The following is a 14158-nucleotide window of genomic DNA, read 5'->3' as shown; positions in this document are numbered from 1 at the left end:
GCTGCACTGCTTGAATATCCATTTGCCAAAGGGACAGAGCTTTTCCTCAATAAAAAAGTCGGAATCTTCCACACTTGTCTGCAAAAGGTCTGCATCACCTCAATAAAAGCCACCCTAGGTATCACCTCCACCCCATGGAATGTTATTTTGAAATAAAATTAACAACAAAAACATGTAACAGCAAAGCAAGATTGTTAAAGGAATAATATCCTTGGAATATTGTGGCTTGTGGAAGAACCATGTTAAAACAGTCTTAGGAGCTTGCTAACCATGTCATCTATAAGTTATATGTATCATCATGGTTAGAATAAATATAAGCACCTCTACTTTATTGGAATGTGATCAGCAGACTGGGGATGTTCCTACTTACAAAATAAACAGAAACCCTGGTGCCTCATGTAGGTTGAAGAAACTGATGTAGCAGGTACTAATTGGTTTAGGGTTTTTTTTAAACACAGCTTCATAGGGACAATGTTATCTTTTATCTAGTAAATCTACCTACCAGCTTTGACTACAATCCAGGCTACTATATTTTAGAATCCAGATGCCACATACCTGATTTGACATGCCTAGGCTTGTACTGCAGGTATGCTACCCCAAGCACAGTTAGTATTAAAGTCTCACTGAGCACAGCTAAACTTATTTCTGAATAAGTATGCATAGGATGGGACTCTAATTATACCTTAAAATCTGAACCCTTAAGCTATGTATAAATGTTGCAAGGTACTACAAGGTACTACTTTTTCCTAACAGTGCCCTTGTTCTGTTTTGTTTTAGTAGAAATTTAGTAGTGAAGGCTTTCCTTTACTTAATCTTCATACTGCAAAAACATGCCCTTTTGAAAAGTCTGGCATGCAGGACTCCTGCCAGAAAAAAGGCAGGAACTGAACAGATGAGATTTTGAACTATGAACCCTGATACATTCGTGATGTTGATTCTGTCGCCTTGGGCTAGTCTATTTCTCTCAGCTTAACCTACCTAACAGGATTGTTGTTAGGATACATTCAATGGGGCACGTTGTAACTTTACAGTGGAATTTTCTGAATGTCTACTCAGCAGTAAGCTCCACTGAGTTCAATGGGAGTTACTCCTAGGCATTCTTTGAGCACAATGGATAAAAATGTAATAAAATAAATAAACTGCGGGAATTATTAGATAACCACAGAAGCTTCCTACTGCTTGTAAACAAACAATTATTTTTGTCTTGACTGTTTAAAGATTGTTGCCCATAAAAGCAAGTATCAATTTTATGTCAGGAACATGTTATTTACTTTCCCTATTTTGTGTCTCAGCAGGCAAATCAAAACATCGCTTCAAATCCCCTGCAAAATAAAATGCTATATACTTATTTCAGTCACTCAGATCTTGGGTGCTCACATGTTCATTTTAAGGTTGCCTACTGGATATTTATATTTATATGCAGTTTATTGTAATTATTCCAACTCAATTTTCTTTGTAAGCTGCCCAGAGAATGTATATTATAGGATAGCCTGTAAATAGTATAAACAAACTCCATGATCATTCTTGTGAGAAGTGTGGAAGTGTACAGTAATTATATGAAAAGAAATTTGATGCACATGTGTGAACCACCAGTCCTTCTGGTCATTAGCTTCTAGGCTGCTTTTTAAGCACAGTTGCCTTTCAAAGCAGTTTACAACCATGCACAAGTTTATCTATAAAATCCAATTGTAAATCCAGTTAAAACAATTCAAAAATCCAATTCCACCCTAGGAATATACAAGCCACTAAACTAACAACACAACCCATTTAAAGCTGAAGAACAATATCCAATAGCCTTGGGTAGCCTCCAAGCACCATGATAAAAAAATGGGTCTTTAAGATCAGGTTAAAATTAGCGCTTGGAATCAAATGGCACCATTGGGGACTAGCACTGAAAAGGCCCTGTAGCCTTTTCCTGCCCAGCAGCTTGTTTTTACAGGTGGGCACCCCCTCCAAAGTTATGGTCAGACTGATACGGGTATAGGCAGCGCTTGCCGACCGGTAACTCTGCAGATGTTTGCGATCACACCTCACATTATTCTTGCCCATTGGCCGGCTGGCTGTGGGTGAAGGATGTTGTGGTCCATAATATCTGCAGGGTGCGGGGTTGGTGACCTTAGATTGCAGTTTAGTGCAGAGGTGGCGAACCAGTGGCCTGTGTTTCCAAAACTTGGGTTGCCTTTTTTTTTGGACTACAACTCCCATCATCCACAGCTAACAAGATCAGTGGTCAGGGAGGATGGGAATTGTAGTCCCAAAAAGCGACCCAAGTTTGGAAAAACGCTACTTCAGCTGATGGTGAGCTCCGACTCCCATCAGCCATAGCCAGCGCGGCTAATGGCCAAGGATGATGGGAATTGTAGTCCAATAGCGTCAGGAGAGCCGCAGCAGCTTCCCCTTTCTTTGTTTGGGGGCTTTAAAGGTCATAACCCGCCCTTTGAAACGCTGCTGGAAACGTCCTGTCAGCCGGTGTAGTACCCGCGCGAGACCCGGCATTTTGTCCCCTCCCTCTTTCCAGCTTTCCCTCCGCCGTTGGCTTTCTGCCCCTCACAACCCACGCTGCGCCTGGCGCGTGAGGCAGAGCGCGCCCGGTCCCCTCAGAGGGCAGCCGGCAACCTGAAAGCGCGCGGGTTGGGTGGGCGCACGCGCGCTGCCTTTTTCTTCTTTTCTCCCTCAGGCGCCGCCGGACTCTGTGTTGCTGCGCCGCGAGGGGGACCCGCACGCGCACCAGCCTCCCCGGCTGCCTTTCCGTGCGCCGCTCCTCTCAGTGCGTGCGAGGCGAGGGACAGAGCAGGAGAGGCGCTGCGGCAGCAGGAGAGGCGGAGAGGCGAGGAGGGCGCGCGGCTTCGGCTGCCTTTGGAGTTCTCGGCGTCGGGCGAAAGCGGTCTCTTGTCTCTTCCCGGGGCTGAGGCGGCGGCGAGCGCGCATGGAGCCTTGGAAGCAATGCGCCCACTGGCTCATCCAGTGCCGGGTGCTGCCGGTCAACCACCGGGTGACCTGGGACACGGCGCAGGTGTTCGACCTGGCCCAGACCCTCCGCGATGGAGTCTTGCTTTGCCAGCTGCTCAACAACCTGCGCCCTCACGCCATCAATCTCAAGGAGATCAACCTCAGACCTCAGATGTCCCAGGTAATAAAGAGAGAGAGAGAGAGAGAGAGAGAGAGAGAGAGAGAAGTGTGGGATGTGCAACGCCGGGCTCTTCCGGGTTTCTGCCTGCTTTATTGTGCCTCCGAGTCCCTCTTCCCCTTCCCCACCCTTCCCCATCCCGCGTTATTAATCGCCTGGTTAATGCCTTTGTTCCAATGCAGGGGTCCTTCCAGGGTGTCACTTTTGTTTGTATTTTGCTTTCACTTTGTTAGCCAGCAGCTCTCAGCAGGGGATGTTTGAATTTGGCAGAGTTACAAGATGCTCCTTTGCGGGCTGCAGATATATATATATATAGAGAGAGAGAGAGAGAGAGAGATACTTTGCCAGATAAGTATTTATGTGTGTGACATGAAGGAACAAAGGTAGAGACCCCATATAGAGTTCCAGGTAGCATTTTAGAAATAAAAACAGCAGTTGTAGTTCCATGATCTGGGGAGATAAAGGAAGCGATGACAATAACAACAATAATTTAAACCCCAGAACTGAATGCTTTGTGCTGCCCACGGCATATTTTTTGGGGGTACTTTTAAAATTTGAACTCAGTGGGGGATGGGGGAAAAGGATACTGGGCTCCATTAAAATGCTCGACTTAGTACTTTTAATATTACTTTGCCATCTAGTGTGTGTATCTATCTATCTATCTTTTAAATTGTGGCTGTTCTCCTGTTTCTGCCTGGATTCACTTGGGTTAACAGTTGGGGGGGGGAGAGAAACTAAAGAGGAACTGTGTCATGTAAAATGAAGCATCTAGGAAGTTAGACTGCCTCCATTACCGTTATCTGTAATTACAATAGACAGGGGAAAGGATAAAATGACAGCCCCAAAGCAAAAAGAAGCTGCTGCTGTTGCTGCCCTCTGAAGGTTTTGTGGGAGGGTTTAAAAGTATTTATCCACTTGTCCCTTAGTATAATGCACATCACAAGGAAACTCAGAACAATGCCAGAATGCCTTTTATGAAGGATCTGGCCTCCAGAGACAAAAAAAAAAAAACACAAAGTGGGAGCCAGAGCTGTAACTCAGAGTTGCACTCTGGCACCTTGAATGACGTATATTGTCCTGGGGCTTTTGGATGAGTTGAGCTGTAGTAGTGAATGTGGTTTGGAATGGTTTAACCTACACATATAATGGGCACAATGTCACTGTGGTTAAGCCCCATTGATTTCAATGAGAGATTTTAAGGGTGCATACTCACTATACCTATAAAGCACTCCTCCCAAAAGAATCCTGGGAACTTTAGTTAAAGGGTTCTGGGAATAGTGAGAGGGGAAACTGCAGTTCCCAGGATTCTTTGGGTGGGTGTGCTTTGAATGTTTGGTGGAAACACAGCTAAGAGTGCTTCACTTTGGTTGCATGGTGCTGTCTGATTTCTGAAGAAAGGGAAGTGATCCTCTCAAAATGTTTCTCTGAGTTAAGCTTCTTATATTTGAGGAAAGGAGAGGCAGAGAGAATTTTTAGGTTAGTAGTTTATTATATCATCTTAAAAATGAATAAACAGCAGGGTTGGCAGTGTTTGGCTTGTTTTGCCAACTTTGTTCCTGTGCTAGCTAAATTTTCTGACTGTAGTTCTTTTGTCATGTTTGGGAGTAAGCCCAAATTTACATCATAGGTAAATATATAGAAAGAGTTGACTTTAACTGTCATTGAAACCTATGAGACAAGGTGGTGATATAACTGTCTTAAGGCAGTGCACACTTACTTGGGAGTAAACTCCACGGAACATTATGGGACTTACTACCAAGTAAGCACACAGAGGATTTCACTGTCTGCTCCATTTCTTTCAATGGTGTGTACACCATGAACCTAAACATGTTTACTCAGGAGTAAGGCTCCTGTGTTTAGTGGTATTTATTCTTATGTAAGTGTGCAGTCCTATCTATGACTAGCTTTAGCTGAACTGGCATCTGATCTGCTGTCATCCCAGAACTGTCTATTTCTTGTTTTGTATTTACTCATACCTAAGACTAGGGTGTTGGACGCGGGTGGCGCTGTGGGTTAAACCACAGAGCCTAGGACTTGCCGATCAGAAGGTTGGCGGTTCGAATCCCTGTGACTGGGTGAGCTCTCATTGCTCAGTCCCAGCTCCTGCTAACCTAGCAGTTCGAAAGCACGTCAAAGTGCAAGTAGATAAATAGGTACCATTCTGGTGGGAAGGTAAACGGCGTTTCCGTGCATTGCTCTGGTTCGCCAGAAGCGGCTTAGTCATGCTGGCCACATGACACTGTACACTGTACACTGTACACTGTACACTGGCTCCCTCGGCCAATAAAGCGAGATGAGCTCCACAACCCCAGAGTCGGTCATGATTGGACCTAATGGTCAGGGTTACCTTTATCTTTACCTTAAGACTAGGGTAGCCAAATGAAGAAGGAGATGAGGCTCTTTCACCTTTAATAGTTGTTTAGAAGAGGGAATTTCAGCAGATGTAGAATAGTTTGTAATGCAAGGCACACCTGCTGGACTTCCCAGAATCACAGAATCACAGAATCACAGAACTGTAGAGTTGGAAGGGACCCCCATTTCTAAACAGGTGTTAAAGGTGCAAGAGCCCTGTCCTATTTTTCATTTGGCTACCCTATCCAAGACTATCAATTTATTGCATAGAAGATCATCATCTGAAAACTTGACCTTGCTGAAATCCACAGCACAACTTAATAATAACACTTAATGTTTATATAGCACTTTTGAATACCTTGAATGGTTTACCCGTTATCATCTCATTAATTATCAGAAGTGTCCTATAAAATAGGTCAGCAATTAGTATTATTTTTGGACTCCTATTTCTGAGGCGAGTGGGGGCAGGCTAGGAGAGTGACTTGCTTAAGATTACCAGGTGAGTTTGAATGGGATGTGATTGGAACCCGAGTCCCCCTGCTCAATCTCTTAGCCACTTCACTAGGTCCACATCTATAAACCAGTTAATGCCATACATTCGCTGTTCATTGTAGTAGCCTTGCAGTGAAATACCAGGAAACATTTAAGCATGCTTATGCATTGTATTTAATTCAGTATTGTGGGCAAACCCTGATCTTATGAATGCTCACAGTAAGTGTGCACGAGATTACAGCTTTGCGTTTTTAAGTGTGTCGTGAATTGCACACCATGTACATTTTTTTAAGCCTCTAATTTTCTCATTTGCATGATTTGGCTCGAGTGTCCTGGAAATGCAATGTTAATCTTGGCTATGACCCAGCTCCCTGTGTGTGGGGGAGCTTCCATTTCTTGTCTGAGATAGGAAAATGCTCCATGCACACACACACACACACACACACACACACACACAGGTGCTTTCCCCATCATGCTTTGTATGCATCCTTTCCATAGCAGAGATAGGGAAGTCTCATTAGAGAAAGGCTGCTGGGTGGTGGTCATTGGTTTTTAAATGCCCTTTATCATTTTGAAGATTCAAGTGCCTTTTGTGAGTGGGACTTAACAAAAAACAGTCTCTTTTGGTAAGGCTTCTGAGAAGCAAAATGTGGCATCAGGGTGGGTGATTTTGTCTGACATTCTGTAGAGGCTTAACCTCAGCAATATGAGAAAGCTGCAACATAGCATAATTCTCATGAGTGGTAATTTATACATCCATAGATCTCAATGAGTGCTAGTTACTGGATGAACGTATTCAAGATATGCATGTTTATGAACTCCAAAACATGATGTTTAGTTGATTATTATAGAGTGTAAATGACTCCTAGGGTTGCCAGCTCCTGATTTAGAGGTAGGGCCTGTTGTTTTAGCAGCTTCCTGGGCACCTGAGGTAGCCAGTATGGTGCCTTCCAGATTTATTTATTTTATGGACTACAGCTCCCATCAGCACCAGCCAGCATGGCCAATGGTCAGGGCTGATGGGAGTTGTAGCTCAGTATCATCAGGGTGGCATCACATTGCCTGCCCCTGGGCTACAGCTGCCCCAGTTCACCTATTTAATGAAAATGATTCCTTCTCACTAGGAACTGGGAGCCATCCCCAAGGATAAAAGCGTGCCATTTGACAGAGTGGTTTCTTGGAGGTTGCTATTGTGTTGCCTTCTTCTTCGCTCTTTCCTTAATAACACTTTCTGGGATGCATATTTTGAACGCTGGTCCCCAAACCTGGTAATCAGGCATGTAGTAGTAGTAGTAACAATAATCATGTTCACCAGGGGCATCCTGGTACACACAATAAATAGTATTGGTGGCAGTGCTTAATGATGCCATATCTGAATGGAATACTGTCCCCTTTGTATTGCAGATACGCATTTAGCCCAGGTTGAAAAACCTGCCATCTTTTGGGGATAATTGAGAAAGTTATCCCAAAAGTTAGACTACTTAAATCTCAGCACACAAGCTTGCATTCGTTCCCTTGAGGATTTAAGTAGCCTAACTATATATACAGGGTTATGCTTTTCTTTAAAGTCTACAACAATATATTTCAGAGGTTGAGTCAAGGTTCCCATTTGATGGGGGGGGGGGGGAAGCATTTACATCAGCAGTATCAGAGAATAAGCGTGTCATGTTCACCCAACTTAGCTCGTGCATGACACTTGCAGTATTTGTGGAAACAAGATGCAAACAGTGTCCGTTATATGCAACAAAAGTTTGAAAAGCAAAGGAAGCTGTGTCACATGCGGCTTTTGGAAATAAGATGCAGCTTATCTGTAGCCCTGTGGATAAAAAAAATGCCTATCTGGCTGGACTCCTGCATCTTTAATAGTTGTGTAGAAGGAGGGACTTTCAGCAGGTGTGGTTTCTCCTGCTACACCTGCTGAAATTCTCTCTTCTATTGAAGGTGAATGTACCCTGTCCTCTTTTTCACCTGACTACCCTATCTACTGATCAAAATGATATTTTCAGTGTGGCCTTGGTGCTAAGGAGGTCTGCTCTTGGAACACTGTCTGTGTTGGTTCATTTGAAGACATTCAGCTGTGAAGATGTATCTCAAAAGGAGCCATGTTTTAGTAGTGCACTTGGCTGAGATAAAGCACTGGGTCACATACAGTTTATTTGGAAACAAGCTCCACTGTATTCAGCAGGGCTTCTTCATTTCCCTGAGAGTAAACTCTATTCAGCTCTCCAGGATTTATGCCTGAGTAGACATGTCTTGCAGTACACTGTTCATCTAACTTTCCTCTCAAAACAGCAGAATGCCTAAGTTCTTAAAAGGCAAAATACTTTTGCTTGCGTTTGCAAAACTTGTGAAACACACTTCAGGGAGGCTCTTATGCACGTAGAATTCATCTGTGGGATTTGTTCCTTATCCCTGTAGGCAATGAGCTTATCCTCTAATGCTTATGATAGGGTTGCTAATTGCTGCTGTTTTCTTGGACTCCAATTATGGATCCAGTTCCTTGTGATTTTTCTATTACTATGATCCATAACATATTGCATTGTAATCTAAGTCCCATTTCCCATATTTAATACCAATTAAGTGGCTTAAGAACACAGTTTGGAGTTGCTAGGTCTTGTTCATGCTTTCCCCCCTTTCATTTTTAAAGTGCTGTGCTGAGTTTTCAGTGAACTTAATACCTGAACTCTTTTAGACAGCCTATTGAAATACTGTGTTCAAGTGCTGTGATTTGCTTGCCTTAGTGGAAAGGTAGAATTTAAAGATCCTGTTTGAATGATGAACTGGAGTGGTTTCCATACAGTAAGTAATGTTCCTGTCTTTTCTTCATCATCTGCTAATTAAAATTAGCTGTCTGGGCTAATAAAATTGATTTTAGCCATCATCAGTAAGACACAGTAGTGATTTGGATAGATTTTGAAAACAAAGCACACACTGGCATATTTTTTGCCCAAAGGATGTTTTCTCATAAGACCCTCAATGATTGTTCTTATTTATGTATTCTTCGGAATTTATAAGATGCTCTGCATTTTAAAAAATACTGAAGCAGTGTACAAAAATAGAATATAAATCATAGTACAAATAATAAAATAATATTATGACTGTGAAGAATTAAATGGACAAGTTCACGAATACCGAGGGGTGTGTGGGAGAAGGAGAAATATTTCCAACAAGCAGAATGTTGTACATGCAATCAGAAGTAAATCTTACTGAGTTCAATATTGCTTGAACATCCTGGAAAGTAAGTTACTTAAGACTGCATGTTTGCAGTCCTGTACATTCACTTGGGAATGAGTCTCGTTGAATTGTGGAATTTAATTCTGAGTAGACATGGATAGAATTGAGCTGATAATGTTCTAAATTGGGTTGTTAATATTTGCTATTGCATGTTTCTTGATCAGCCATTCATTTCCAGTGTAAATGGAACAATTTATTTCAGTGAGAGTGGAAGACAGTTAAGTTCCTGTGCATGCATTCTGCATTCCACAGAATTTTTTGCTCCATGTTTCCTCAGGTCAGATTGTGACTTTGCTAAGCACAAAACATTTATTTTGGGCCTCAATGACTTATGTGCAAAGATTATTTTCTGAAAGAAGAACTGCTTGCTCGTAGGAACCTCAGACTCAAATAAAGGCATGTTCCAATGTGTCTAAGGTTGATAAGAGATTTATCTGGGTGCAGATAACTTGGGCGCATTTCCAGTGGAGCAATCCTTGGAGAACTGTTTATTTATTTCCCTAGTATTTTATGGTGTGGTGGCATCTTCTAATTTCGGTCTAGCTTGACAATATTGCTTCTTATACAGACTACATACTGAACTTTTGTATTCATAGCTCTAGCGCTGTAGTGTAGCTGTGTTTTGTGTAAATGGGTTGCCCCATTTCCTGCATTGGGCTTAACTCAGATCCTTGCAGAAATCTGAGATATAACATGTACGGTGAGGATATGTTAAAATCACCACAAGGTTAACAAACAAAAAATGATACATAATAACCTCAATTGCTTGGACTATTATCCACAACTAAAAAGATATATTGTATTGGCAGCAGTGTTATTGTAATGGATCAGGGAGGGAGGTGTTTTCTGGGAGACCATTTTTGTAGAAGTGTTCCCTTCCCCTAAAATAATTATTCCATTAGACAGAATGAATTTCTTGCCATACCCAATGTCTGCCAGTCCTGTGGTCACCAATGGGCAGTTGTACTTAGACCAGGTAACCAGATGAGTGGTAATTTTGCTTGCTTTTAGACCAAACCATCTGTTACAAAAACATGAATTAAAATAGGTTGATATTGTTTTAGAACTCTTGGGACAGCTGCTTTGTAATCTGGTTTTGAAACACTTTCTTCAAAGAGGTCTGTTAGACCATCAGATTTCTAAACAGGAAGGCTAGGATTGCTGTGCAGCCTGTGTGAAAACGCAGATGTTTGTTTTAAATATATTTAAAAGTAAACTTTGGATTGACTGGGTGGCTTTATTAAATAGTTGTTTAATTTTGAAGAGTGGGGATGGCTTAGTTTAAGGATGTATGCATTATCTGTGAGCCTTGGACCTTGGCTTCCATAGTGCCTCTTGAGGGTTTTGTTTTGTTTTTCCTGGAGGATTAAAGCAAACAGAGGCTTTTAAAAACAAAAATACTGATAGACAAGGAGTTTTGATTTCTGAAATCCCTGTGCATAGAAACAAATTGGGGGGGAAAGTAATGGAGAAAGACCCAGTCTAAACAAACATTTATTTGGGTTCATTTACACATTCAGCAGTAAGTATAAAATGTTAAACATAGATAAATGTTTGACTTTTTATCACCTTCCAAATTGAGATCCCCCTCATTTTGGGGAAGTTGAGGGGAGCAGTGAGGGTGGGGGTGCATACCCTCCAACATTTCTTTGATGAAAATAGGGATGTTAATAATAATAATAATAATAATAATAATAATAATAATAATACAATTTTATTATTTACATCTCGTCCACTTGACTGGGTTGCCCCAGCCCCTTGGGTGGCTTCCAACATATATAAAAACATAGTAAACATAGAAAGCTTCCCTATACAGGACTGCCTTTAGATGTCTTCTAAAGGTTGTTTAGTTACTTATCTTTTTGGCTTGGGCATTGTATAACTCCATACCCTCCAACATTTCTCTGATGAAAATAGGGGTGTCCTAAGGAAATGCGGGACATTCTGGGATCAAATCAGAAACTGGGACGGCTTTTGTAAATCTGGGACTGTTCCTGGAAAATAGGGGCACTTGGAGGGTCTGGGGGTGTGAACCTGTTTTAATTTGGCCCAGCTTTAAGGGGCCAAACATAAAATGGGGGTTGATTCATTTGGGGAAAAAATTAGGTGCCACCCCTTCAGTTCCTTTTATCATTTCCTGTATTGATTGGTGTGGGTGGTCTGTGAACATAGGCCTGGACAATGTGGATGTTAACCCATGAATCTGGGAGATGATGTGCATTGGATTTATGGCCCTATATATGTCTATACACATATGCAAACACTGGCTTACTATGTGTGGATGCTGGACAAGGAGGCATGGTCATTCTTTTCTACCACATGTAGCCTAATAGGGGAGAAATTCATTTTACCTTTCAAGTCAAATTCAAACTTTCCAAAACAATAGAGGAACTGAAACACAGCCATGCTTCTCCAGCCAAACAGTGCTTACAAAAGTGCATATATCTGGGAAAAGTGTGCATAAAAATGAATATGAATATATTTGTAAAAATGATGTACAAGAATGCATTGCATTCAGAAAACTTGCAAAAATGTGTACATTAGTCAAAACTGCATACAAAAAGGGTTTATTGGGAGAAATTAGAGCAAAAGTGCTCAATAATTTTCATGGGGATTTTTTTTTTAAAAATCTGCAAGTTGCATATTTGTGGAGAGCTGAATTTAAGGTATATCCAATTGCTCTCTTGACATCTTTCAGCATTACAACCCTTTTAAAATGTTTAAGGCTTTCCCCTCTCATACAGCTCATCACATTTCTGACTCCACAACATTCTGACAGGACTTATATGCAATATTTTCACTTCCCCTCCCAACCTTTTGACAAATTTAGCCAATCAGAAGGTGAGTAGACACTTAGTTACTGTAAGTTTGTTTCTCCTTAATTGTCAAGTTCAGAGGATAACCTTCCTGTGCAAACCTTCCAGAACAAAACACCCCCTTGTACTTTAATCTTTCTGTGAACTGCTGACTCCCTATGCAAGAGAACTGTTAAAGCAAACAGGAACCATTTTATAAGCAAAACCCCAAAACAAAATAGCTGAAAGTTCTATTCCTCCACAGTAGGATTTAACACAAAAGGAAATAGAGGAAAGGAAAAAAGCAGAGAAAAGGAAGGGTGGAGGAGATAGAAGTCAGGATGAAGCTATGAATGCAAAGGCTGCACAGCTTACCACAATATTCCATTTACCAGTCTCAAAAACTTTATCACTTGTTCTAGGTGCAAAAGAAAATGCCAGTCTAGGCATGTAGTCCAGTGCCGGCTGATCAGGTGTCCAAATATACACCTGGAAGCTTTTGTTTGTAATAGGCAGTGTGTTCAAATATGGAAAGTACGTGCAGTTTTTATTCAGTTGTATGATAACTGGTAGATATTTCTCCTTCCAGTGTTGGAGAATTAGTTGCTTTGGTATCTTAAGTACTTGTAGTATTAAATTGTGTTGTCCATCCCATAGCTCCTACAACACTGGAAATCTCCTTGAATCTTTAGCAGGTCTTTAAAGGTAAAGGGTAAAGGGACTGCTGACCATTAGGTCCAGTCGCGGACGACTCTGGGGTTGTGGCGCTCATCTTGCTTTATTGGCCAAGGGAGCCAGCGTACAGCTTCCGGGTCATGTGGCCAGCATGACTAAGCTGCTTCTGGCGAACCAGAGCAGCACACGGAAACGCCGTTTACCTTCCCGCTGGAGCGGTACGGTACCTATTTATCTACTTGCACTTTGATGTGCTTTCAAACTGCTGGGTTGGCAGGAGCTGGGAACAAGCAACGGGAGCTCATCCCATTGCTGGGATTCGAACCGCCGACCTTCTGATCAGCAATTCCTAGACTCTGTGGCTTAACCCACAGCGCCACCCACATCCCAGCAGGTCTTTAGGATGCCTCTAATACTAAATAACTTTGGACCCGAATGAGACTGCTACATGAGATGGCCAGATGATCTGTAATTTATTTATGTCCTCTGTGCTGCAATGCCAATAGTTTAAAGATGCTCACTATATATATATATATATATTTAAAATTGGAGATGGGTATAGTAAGATTGAAAGAACAACTTGTGTTGGATCTACTGTAATTTTGAATAAATAAATTAAGACTAATAGTTGAGGCTAGGGCAATCCTCTACTGATATTTATATTTTCAAATTGGATGGGGGACCACATGTTGCGATTCCTGCATTGCAGGGGGTTGAACTAGATGACCCTTGGAGTTCCTTCCAACTTCAGATTTCTATGATTCTATGTATAGGGTATCCCAGTACCCTGTTGCATTTGCCCCTAACAGCCTATGTATCTAACATAGTACATTTGAGTATGGTTTTTTGAAATTTAACTGTGTCCTTCGTGGCATGTTTGATAACCACCAGCTCCTCCAAGACCTTTATTCATAAAAAGGGTATTTCAGTTGTAAATGTTGTCAATTGGCAATCTTAGGCAGTTGATGCTTACCTTGCAACCTCTTGAAAGAAACACATCATCCACACTGAAAGTGTAAATTTCACAGTGGGTCCACCTCTTCAAGATAAATGGTTTTCTTGAGAGTTTCAAATTGAGATTGCAATGTACAGTGAATTTAGCGTGAGTGCAAACTTCATCTCTAAATTGTTGCACTACTATCTGCAACAGGCATGTCCAACAGGTAGCTCAACAACTTTGACCTGAACCCGCCCAAAGGTGGTAGATCACTGCCAGTTTTAAACTATGACTAGATCGCAGTCTTTTGGGAGTTGGCCACCCCTGATCTACAACGTTTCTCTAGTTGCAGCAAAAGAGTATGATGCCATCTTTCTCTCACATTTTTTTCTATTGTATCAGAAATACAATATGGCGTGCAGGTTTTACTGTAAGGGTCCTTTAAGATTTGAATCTGAATATTGGCATTAGAAATATAGGCTCCAGAAGTTTTTATTTTTTTGAATATTCACAGTCTTTTTATTAGTCCAAATGATAAAAAAAGCA

General features: G+C 41.6%; 1 protein-coding gene across 5 annotated transcripts in view; it reads left to right on the top strand.

Moving 5' to 3' along the window:
• The window catches only part of VAV3 (vav guanine nucleotide exchange factor 3), a 205487-nt gene that overhangs the window by 52661 nt on the left and 138668 nt on the right, over positions 1-14158 (top strand). For 3 of the 5 annotated variants that reach the window (XR_014512441.1, XM_083445165.1, XM_083445164.1), the window contains exon 1: positions 2585-3130. The exons of 1 other annotated variant lie outside the window; for it this stretch is intronic. Coding sequence is in view for 3 of the 4 variants with exons in the window: in XM_083445165.1 (XP_083301291.1) it covers positions 2927-3130 (204 nt within the window). In the remaining variant the exon portion in view is untranslated. Of the gene's footprint in view, positions 1-2572; positions 3131-14158 lie in introns of those variants that run through there. One more of the 5 variants, XM_083445166.1, reaches the window with a different exon arrangement.

Source organism: Podarcis tiliguerta (assembly GCF_965153285.1).
Source record: "Podarcis tiliguerta genome assembly, chromosome: 6".
In the NCBI taxonomy this organism is placed as follows: Eukaryota; Metazoa; Chordata; class Lepidosauria; order Squamata; family Lacertidae; genus Podarcis; species Podarcis tiliguerta.
Note: the sequence above shows the minus strand (reverse complement) of the source record. Positions and strands in the feature narration are given on the sequence as shown.